Below are 10661 nucleotides of genomic sequence, written 5' to 3'. Positions count from 1 at the left end.
CGGAGAAGGATACCTTTTACGAGCCAGTCGAACGAACTTCGAAGCCTGTCCCAGATATAATATCAAAATCATACTTGGGGATTTTAACAGTTAAGTAGCGACGGAGCCTGTATTCAGGCGATGCGTCGGCTCCCATAGCTTACGTAAGGATACCGATGATAACGGACAGCGGATTATTCAGTTAGCAGTATCACACGAAATGTTTGTTGAAAGTACCTGGTTTGCGCGGAAAGCGGTCCACAGACATACGTGGATACGTAAGCCTCTCCAGGCAGAACCACTTTCAACCAAATTGACACGTATTGAACGCCGCATCCTCTCAGGTGTGATGAATGTCAAAACATATATATAGGGGGGCCAATACAGACTCGGATCACTATCTCGTTGGCATAGTGCTCCAGGCTCGAATTACAACACTGCCTACAGTCCCCTCTGATAATCAGGTGAGAGTGAATACTGAAGCTATTCACAACACAAGTCCTCCGTAACACCTATCAAGGTGAAATGAATCCTTATACACTTCAATGCCCATCCTGCCGAGACAAAGAGGGAAATGTGATTTTCGACAGAACGGGTTTATTGGAGCGATGGGCTGAGTATTCTGATTAACTGCTCAACAACCAGAATATGGCGAGTTGGAGGTCTCGTCAGCTCGTCAGACTTGGTTATGGATGGCGATCAACTACACCAAGCGGTTCATCAACTGATGCTCAAGGTGCGGGACAGCGAACAATACCTGACAACTGCCAACGAGGCATTATCTGGCCCACACCAAAGAGGCTTCATCCTAGGTAAATCAGCAACAGATCAGATTTTTCCTCTGTGTTAAGCGATGAAAAAACTGTTGGAATATGAACAGTAGTTGCACCATCTTTTCATCGACTTTGATAGCATTGCTAGGGTAAAAATGTACTCAACCATGAGAGAATTCAGTTTCCGGGCGAAAGGGTATGCGACCACGACCGTCTGATTGTGGATAAAATCCGGCTCAATAGGTTACGGTGGGCGGGTCACTTAATCCGTATGGATGAGGATGATCCAGCCCGGAAAGCCTATCAGGGTAATATCTATGGTAGAAAAAGAAGACGAGGCAGACCCTGCCTGAGATGGAGCAATGGCGTAGGTCAGGACACCAGACAGCTTTTAGGGATATCGAATTGGTAGACCTCAGTGCAAAACCGGGATATGTGCAGTTCTTTATTAAGACAGGCCTAGACCGGATACCGGTTGTTGCGTCGTTGATGATGATAATATATTTACTGAAACACTTCTCTCACCAGGTCACGGACCCTGGCGAGAAGGCTCTGGATTTGAAAAGAGTGGCAAGTAAATTTAGACTGAAGATAAACATCAACAAAATCAAGTTTTCAATCTGACGGATCTTCGCACTCTCCTTATCTGGATTATTCTGCAGAGTATCGAAGGCATCCATTGATTTACATATCTAGGAAACGTGGTTTCTGCCGACGGTGGCATCCAACTGAATGCCACTCGACAGATTAAAGCGCTTGATTCGATTTCGCTGCCTTGTATTATATAAAATCTGGCAACGCAATTATTTCAATACCAAAATTGAATTGAGACTGCTCTGTGCAAGCGTTTTGTCTGTCTGGCTATATGGAAGTAGTATAATACATTAATAGTGACCACCACTGTCACTCGAAAGCTTCAAACCTTCGCCAACATATGTCTGCATTCTATCATCGGAGTATGCTGACCTGATATTATTCCAAACGAAGAACTTGGTCGGAAGTGACAATGGATAGGTCACACAATAAGGAGAGGCGACAATTGCGTTGCATTATGAAGTGGAATTCAATTTCCCAAAATGGCCAACGAGTTTGTTGCCCCTGGGGAACTAGCGCAGAACAGTAGAGAAGGAGTGCAGGCTTTTTGGGAAATTGTGGGGGAGCTAAAGCGCATTTCAGGTATTCTTGGGCGACGGCGCTTAGGTGTGGTTGACACACTATACCCACCAATGGGTAAATCGCAGCCATATTTATATTCGGAGATATATGGAATTTTATTGGTGCCAGAAGAATATTTTCGACCAAAGTGACGGGGTAGCATTATTTGAATCTGTTCTGACAGTCGTCCAGCATTATCAGTACTAAACAGTAGCTAACATCAAACTAGTTGCAACAAGCAGGCCTGGGCCTGTAGAGCAAGAAACATGAAATATGAAAGCCCTAGTAACATTCAAAAAATTGGGGTGGTGGCCTTGACCATATGTAGCCCATGTGAAAAAGAGGAGGAGAGTGCCCTATATTGCATATGCAGCTGTCTGGCCTCCTCAGACTTCAAACGAAGATACTTCAGTAAAGCTTTCTTCAACAAAGAATCTCCATGCTCTCTGCTCTTGGAGGATGTGTAAAGTATATATGCGGGAGGCCATTGAACAGGGAATAGCACAATGGGCCTAACAAAAGACCAGAGTGTTTGGAGCAGTGGCTTCCTTCCACTGAACTAAACTAAAACTACATCATTGTTGAAATTAATGTCCATGTTTCTTTTTACAGTTGGTATATAAGTTAAGAAAAGAACTAGGTGTTTTTCCTTATACTGTAAATATTTTTATTTTTTCTCTCGCATACAATTGTTTCGGAGACCACGTGCCTCCCTCCCCCCCCCAAGTGCTAGTATCTAATTAATTAACCTATCTTAAACTACCCCTGTTTATATCGTAGCTTTTTAGCTCTACTATTACGTTAGAATTAATTTTCTGATTCTACCAATATTGCCCCCTACTTTTTATTTTTTATTACCTGCTTTATCGTGATTTAAGGTTACCTGCCTCCCTTCTTTGATGATATATATGCTTTCCGCTGCAAGTGGGGTAGGGGTTCCGCACCCGCTTTTATCCCCACCTAATAAAGTTAAGCTTAGCAACCTATGGTATGCTGGACCTCTGGAACCCTTCTTATGATAGTCTGCTGAAACTCGAAGAGTCGCGCCTGGTCGGTTATGCAGACGACGTTGCGGCACTTGTTGCCGGACGCACTGTTGAACAGGCGCAAAGCAGACTTGGCATATTGATGCGACGGGTAAGCGGATGGTTGTCTGCCCACGATTTCAGCCTTGCGCTGGAAAAAAACCGAAGTAGTCATCTTGACGAGAAGGAAAATCCTGACCCTGCATCCCATTTCGATCGGCGAGTTGACTGTAGAGTCAAAACCAGCGGCCAAATACTTAGGTTTATTGCTCGACTAGAAGATGAGCTTCTTCGAGCAAATCGAGCGGACAGGGCTGCATCTGGAGTCCCGGCCTTGAGTCGGCTAATGGCAAATGTTGGCCGCCCTATATCTACTAGGAGACGTCTCCTTATGGGAGCAACGCAGTCGGTTCTGCTCTATGATGCGGAGGTATGGGCTGATGCCCTTGACAAGGAGGTGCATCGTAAACGCCTTGCTCAAGCGCAGAGACGGGGAGCTTTGCGAGTGGCGTCTGCTTATCGCACCGTCTCCAAACTGGCTGTGATGATGATCGCGGGAGTGATCCCCGTTGCCCTCCTTGCCAAGAAGCGCAAAGCTATCTACCGCCGTAAGGGGAGAACTTAAGAGAGGTGGTTGCCCGTGAAGAACGTCAATGCACCCTTACCGAGTGGCAACTTTCTTGGCAAAATGAGCCAAGGGGCAGATGAACTGCGCGGCTCATCGACAAATCAGTCCCGATGTTCTTCCTTACCCGGTGCTCAGAGGTGGCGGTGAGGAAGAAGGGGCGGCAACCTTGTCGGCCAAACCAAAACCAAGTGGCCAAGGAGAACCTCCATAGTGGTGGCACCGGGAGACCCTGTACTCACTTTGGCTTCCCGGCCGTGATGCAGTAGGCGAATGCTCCGAAGCCTAATCAGGGCGATCAGACCCGAGTCTGCACGGGGATCTGAAGCGGCAAATTGGTCACGAAACCTCACCAGGAGTATACTGGTACCATGGGAACCGAGATAGCCCCTGGACTCTCATACTTCAAGTGAACTCCCGTTGTATGTGAGTACAGCTCGGTTATTTGCGGTTGGTCCCCTAGTGGGAGCTTCATGGAGGTTGTTGGTTATGCTCAAACGAGTAGAGACCTTCGGGCCTCGGCGTGGTGTTGCGTTTCAACACGGGTGCCGTACTCCTTAGTTCGGTAGAGATTTAGGTGGGTCTTGCATCCACCAGTATGAATGCTAAGCCATGCACTTGGTATAGACCGGTACCGTTGTTGCTTGTCTCAGGGGGGCTCTGATTGTGGTCACAAAATCAATCCGTGTCTTCAGAAGACTGTGGGATTAAGTCGCAAGACAGGTGCTCACGTAAAACCCTCAAGGACTTAACTTAGCGCAACTGAAGTCGAGGAGGCAATAAAACGAATGAAATCGGGGAAAGCCACACAGCCCAATATTATCCTTTCTCGATAATATTACGCAGGATATAACTTCAATAGAATCGATCGACTGCACCAACTGAGCGAAAAAATTTCTGAATTTGAAATGGAAAATTTTGATTTTGGAATGGAAAATTCTGAAACTGACTTGGAAAAATCTCAAATTGTTTGGAAAATTGGAATTTGATTTGGAAAATTCTGAATCGGACATGCAAAACCTATATACCATGCATGCCTAGAAGGCGCTTGTATTTCAATTTTTACACGTGATGCGAAGGCGATAGCAGGGGAAACCACCTTGATGGATGCAAAAAATTTTCGACTGATCAGCCTAACTTCATTTCCATTGAAAAGACTGGAAATACTATTAGATTGATAAGAGATATACTCTGACCTGAAAACACCTTGGACGAGTTCATGGATATCGAAAGTGCTTCATTCGGAGGAAGTTGTGATTCGCTAAGACCGCATGCAATCGCTCCGCTGTTAATCCTCCACATGCTCGAGGGGAGAAAGATCCCCATATTAGTCGGACAGAAGAATAATGATGTCGTAGGAGCTGTCAACAGGGAGGCGTTATCTTATCTCCCTCGCCTTTGCGCAAGAATTTTTGGACGATCCAGTCGTAATAATTATTGGCAAGTTTGCGGATACAGTATGTGACCGCTTGAATGCATCTCTGCAGGTAATCTACAATTTGTGTCCCCTTGTGGTAAACGCTAAGACTGGGCTAGTTATCTTCACTGGGAACCATATTACCAGGGGCAGAAATCCAGTTATAATAAGCAGTTAAGTATTTCGAACTTTACTCGACTTTAAGCTTATGTAGGAGCACCATATTCAGAAACAGTATCAAAAATCCTGCAGATTACGCTGGTGCTGTTGAATTGCCGAACTTTGCTAATAGCAGGAAGCTGCGGGCGCAAGTCTTCCCTGCTTATCGTAAAAGGCAACTCAACGTAAACTTTGTGAGCTAACAATATGCAAATTTAGAAACTTTATTTTTCACGAAACGTCAACAACGCTCCGGTTAAGAACTGACCTCACGCCGAATACCTTTGACTATTGACAACGGACAATGATTGATTTTTGGAATGTACGCACGCTCTTGGACAACGGTAACAGATTCCTCAGAATGCTCACTTTCTCAAATTCGAGCGGGACTTCCTATGATATAAGGTGGGGATTCTCGGCCTAAGCGAAGTAAGATTGTAGGACTGTAGAGAGTACTCCTCTTCTTTTTACGACAATGTGCTTCTGTACTACGGAAAATCAAGGGGTGGTACGCTCTCTTCTCCTGAGAGGCGGTTTCTGATATACTGACTGCAAGATTTCGGTCCAGGTTAAGGAGCATGATAATTGCACAATGCTATACATCAACGGAGACTTCCAATATAATGGAAACGGATGCTTTTTACGCGCAATTACAGGCAGTTCAGGGACGTCTCGTAAAGCTGACATTATGATTGACAATACCTTACTCGGACATGGGGAAACACTGTCTTGGCGCCCTTAACGATAAAGGTCAGAGATTCGTCAATTTCTGAAACTTCCACCGCCTCGTCATTGGTGGCACATTTATCGTACGAGCAACCAGATTGACCACTTTGCGATCTACTGATTTAGAAGTTGTCACCTGGATGTGGGTAACAAGAGAGGCGCCGACATTAACTTCGAAAGGAGTCATCATTTGATGGTCGCTTACGTGTTGCCTCCGGCACTTCTCACAGGGTAGGAGGACTACGGCCCCCCAAATTCGATATCAATCGCTTGTATGATCCAGCCATCGCTGGACAATGGGAGAGTTATCTTCTTGATTGGACTTAACCGCCTTAAATGAGCATTGAGTAGCCATCAAAAATGCTCTTTTTTCGAATGCTACATAGGGCGTCATAAAATCTGATTTACTATTAAATTGTGGAAGCGGGTCGATGAACGGAAGGGGTTGAAGGCTTTATTGACAGTTCCGAGTGTTAGCAGACGCTACGCCTTCAAACTTCGATACCGAGCGAAATCCCGGGCAGGTGGTGTGCCCCGTGACAAAAGAGAAATTGGCAGGAAAGTGGAAGACGCCATAGAACGCAATGATTTCAGAAGTGTATATCTTTCGTTCGACTCCTCATCTATGATGACGAGCAACTGAACAAATGGAAAGAATGCTTCACTGTATCATATCAGGTGAGGTTCCGTCTAGGAAATGTCCAACGAGTTAGTCGCCCCAGGGGAACTTAGCACAGAACCGTTTCAGGTAATCTTGAGCGATGGCGCTTAGGTATGTTTGACGCACTATACCCTACCAATGGGTAAATCACAACCATATTTATATTCGGAGATATAGTGTATGGAATTTTATTGGCACCAGAAGAATATTTGCGAACAGCCGAGGTCGCATTATTCGAATCTGTTCCGTAGTTGGTCAGCATGATCAGTACTAAACAGCAGCCAACATATCAAATTATTTGATATTGATTTGCAGCGTTTGTAGCAGGCAGGCCTGGGCCTGTAGAGTGAAATTTTTATTGTCCTTGAAGAAGTTCCACTGAAGTAGACCAAAGCTGCATCATATATAGCGATTCCGACTCTTGAATAAAGACGAAATCGATGAGCATCTGCACAATCGTCGATAAAGTTAGGCTTAACAAGCTACGGTATGTGGGTCCTTTGATCTGAATAGAAGAAGCAAATCGTGCGGAGCGTGGATCAGGGGAATACCTATAGTAATACACGACAATAAAGGACCTGCTTTCGGAAGAATGATGGCGTAAGCCAGAACTCCTAGAATTTGTTGGGAGTAACGAACTGGATAACCTTGGTGCCAGACCAGGGCGTCTGCAACTTTCAATTGCGGCAGGTCCAGACCGGAGACTGGTTTCCGCACTACTGATGACGAGTTTCCATTCCTCGAGACAGCATTTAAATCTCTACACTTTAACAATTATTTAGCTGTTTTGAAATTCTAATTTGATTAGTTTTTTTCTATAAATCCCACTGCATTATTATATGACCCAAAATACCAGGTTGTCATCTGATATAATTGATGCTGATGTCGGGTTTGTGAATGCGACCGATCTACTACTCGAAGCAAGTGTGGGTAGTAAGTTTAAGATTCGAATATAGATATGTCCATGTGCTCCATCTTTCGCGTTTACTAGGTAACCTACTTCATGACTTCTAGAAGTTCTAGGTGCCTAAACCTTCCTCCTATCTCCATGCAGTTTAGTCCATAGACAGTAATAACGTCAGACTTCGTCGCAATACTTACGAGTATATCATTTATGTAGATCAAACGTTTGTAACCTTCACCAAGGTAAGTCAACTTGCAGCCATTACAGAGGTCAAAGTCAGCGTCTGATAGCCGGATCATGGGCCATAAAGAGATGAATAAATTTTATTAGAAGATTATGAAAAAAGGCTTAACAAAACAAACACGACTGTTTTCCCCACCTACATACGTAAGAATTCGGGACATGACTGGATTATTGATGTACAATGCATTCGGCAAGACAATGAATCCCCAGTAAAACCGGAAAGTTGAGATCGTTGTAATATGATCATCATCACTTTCTTAATATACGTGAAACTGTCACCAGCAAAAAATCATCTGAAGAAGAAAATAAACAAGTTCTAAAAGAATGCATCATATCTTCCAAGACGGAACTAGTTTCACGGCGAATCTATCTTTTCATTAAAAAATTATCAACGTGAAACTCTTGCTTAATTCAGGTAGCTATCAAAGAGAAAGTTAGCATGCGAGACCCATTAATCAGTTCCATCCATCCATCGAGTTCTGCATGAACCAATTTCCTTCTGAATATTAGCAAAAAGTTTGGCATTCATTGGGCTCGGATTAATTGGAAACGAATCAATACTTTCCAATTTGATATCGTCTAATCGAAAGAATCCCGTTTTTAAGTTCTAATTGTTGGATAAATGCCCTGGGCAGGTCGTTAGGCTTTGATTTTCATATTTTCGCGAAACGAAATAGGTCAATTTCCCCCAATTATATCCAAGTCTGCTTCTGAATGTTTACGATCTGTTATTAACCCAAATTTATCTTTATTTGTTCTCTTATGTTGTTTGCAATAAATTAGCATTCGTGCGTATTTTTCTAGTTTGAAATACCTTTGGGCAGTAACGTGTATGTTCAAGAATCCGAGAACCACGTTACCGCTTTGATTTATCAGCGATCCAACTGACTTCGCGCAGATAACACTGCGGCCATGTATCTAAACGTGTGGTTATATATTTGTTTATAAACTTTTCGTTGCTTTACCAACTCAGATCCAATACCTGATAGAATGTTTGTTGATCATGACAAAACGATTAACATCCCAGAGTGAGCTTCCTATATGAGGTCTAGCACGACTCGTAAAACTCGGTTTTGTAGAACATATAAAGAAGATATTTACTACATGCTCGACCATGCCCAGAACAATAAGATAAAAAGATGGGATGAAGATAGGTTCCTCTATTTGAAGAACTTATAGGTAACAGTGCATTTCCCTCTCCTAAAAAACTTAAGCTAAATATATCTTGAAGATTCCAAACGAGTCTTGGGCAGCACTTCTTGCTTGCAGAGCTTCTTCCCCGGGGATCAGTTTTGTTTCGATCTTGGCCGTGAAAGCACTAATCGAGCAATGTGGAAGATACTAGTCGTGGTTCTTAGTAGTATTATACTAGCTGCTTCTCTTCCCAGTGACGAGCAGCCAGTAGCGAATGCTAATGAACAAAGTACAATCAGCACGACGGCGGCCAGCTCTTCGATATCCACCGCAGCCAACCCAACCCAGTCTACGACGCAATCATTGGAAGAATCTCCAGAGCCATCGATATTAGTCACCAGTGGTAGCACCAGTACAACACCGTCAGAAGAAGATGCAGAAAAAGAGGAGACTTCGACATCAAAAACTAGAATTACATTCGACCAGCGCCAAGAAGGTCATTATAACATTCGCGCAGATTTGGAAAATTTCATGATAATTGTCGTCCCACCGAACCCAATGGCCGGAATGGGTTTGTTGGATCTTCTGGCAGAATCGGCGCTGAAGAGGTCAAATGTGAAAAAAATGTCCAAGAAGCATCATCTATTGAGTAAGATGGGTTTGAGGAAAGCCGATGATTCGAGGATCGGTGCCTTCTTGCAACGCGCCCAGCAACGGCAAAGTGTTGACCCTCCATTGGTGAGGACCGGTGAATACATTGAGGGTCGCACTCCATACAGTGTTGATATCTCCAGTTCAGAGAGCGATGTCGGCAACTTCAACGGCAATAGTCAGGTCGGAATGGTTCCTCCTCCACCCTATCCCATGCAGTTCCATCACCTCGCTCCTGTCGACGGGTACTCATCCTCACCACAAGGCAAGCTCTTTGAGATCTTCAGTCGATTCGGAGAAAGACGCTTCCCGAAGGCCATCAGCCACCATTCCATAGATGCCAAGGAGCTACAAAGTAATCGCGTCCAATCAGTGACTGATGGAAGAAGTTACAACAATCACCAAGTATCTCTATCTAATGACGACGAAGAACCAGGTCCTCCGAAAAATCCCACTGAAACGAAAAAATACGTCGATCTAGTGAACGCAGGATCGCTTCCTCTGGCAGATGATTTGGAGCTCAACGGTGGGCGGTACCAAACAAGGTCAGCTGCCGCAATTTTGAGCCCTATCGATCGGAATTGGGAACTGAAACTTATCGGCGCCAGTGAACAATGCGGCCCCGGAAGAAGGAGGAACAGTTACGGCATTTGTCAATTTGTCCCAGATATTAATTAGAGCGGATATGAATATTTATGACTTTCTTTCTTATCTTAAGTGTAACATCGAATATCTTATACTTGATGCAGAGTGCTTTGCCATTTTGATGCTATGCATACAACAATTATTATTCTTGGTTGTTATAAAAATATTTTCTCATGAAATTTTTATATTTGAAAGTGTTTACGAAAAGGGAGGCAGAATATGCTCTAAATTAATTGTACTTTAAGGGTAAATATATTCCTTTTTTAGAAAAAAAAAATTAAACTAATTCAAATATGTTTAAATGAGAAGGATTCCCCCAAGGTTTATAAGGAATTAAAAAACATGAGGCAATCGACTTCGCACCGATTATTTCGTAGAAGTTGACACAACGAGCCTTAACCTGTTGTTTCTAGGTCGTAGATAATAGGAGCTGAGGTCTAGTTGAAGCGACCTAAAGTACCCGCAAAATAGAAAGTATAGTAGAAATAAATATAAAGGGGCTTGACGTAAGGACCAGCCGTCTAAGCATGATCCTCAGGGTACGATCCATACCTCTGCGGTTGG

At 43.8% G+C, this 10661-nt stretch overlaps 1 protein-coding gene across 1 annotated transcript; it reads left to right on the top strand.

Moving 5' to 3' along the window:
* Positions 1–8850: 8850 nt before the first annotated feature.
* On the top strand, positions 8851–10356 carry LOC119652945. Its single transcript, XM_038057336.1, has one exon. The coding sequence runs from the start codon at positions 8997–8999 to the stop codon at positions 10128–10130; it is 1134 nt and encodes a 377-aa protein (XP_037913264.1). The 5' UTR covers positions 8851–8996; the 3' UTR covers positions 10131–10356.
* Positions 10357–10661: the final 305 nt, after the last annotated feature.

Source organism: Hermetia illucens, chromosome 3 (genome assembly GCF_905115235.1).
Source record: "Hermetia illucens chromosome 3, iHerIll2.2.curated.20191125, whole genome shotgun sequence".
In the NCBI taxonomy this organism is placed as follows: domain Eukaryota; kingdom Metazoa; phylum Arthropoda; class Insecta; order Diptera; family Stratiomyidae; genus Hermetia; species Hermetia illucens.
Note: the sequence above shows the minus strand (reverse complement) of the source record. Positions and strands in the feature narration are given on the sequence as shown.

Excerpts from the sequence above, each read along its gene's own strand:
- LOC119652945 (XM_038057336.1), top strand. The coding sequence starts at position 8,997 with ATGTGGAAGATACTAGTCGTGGTTCTTAGTAGTATTATACTAGCTGCT.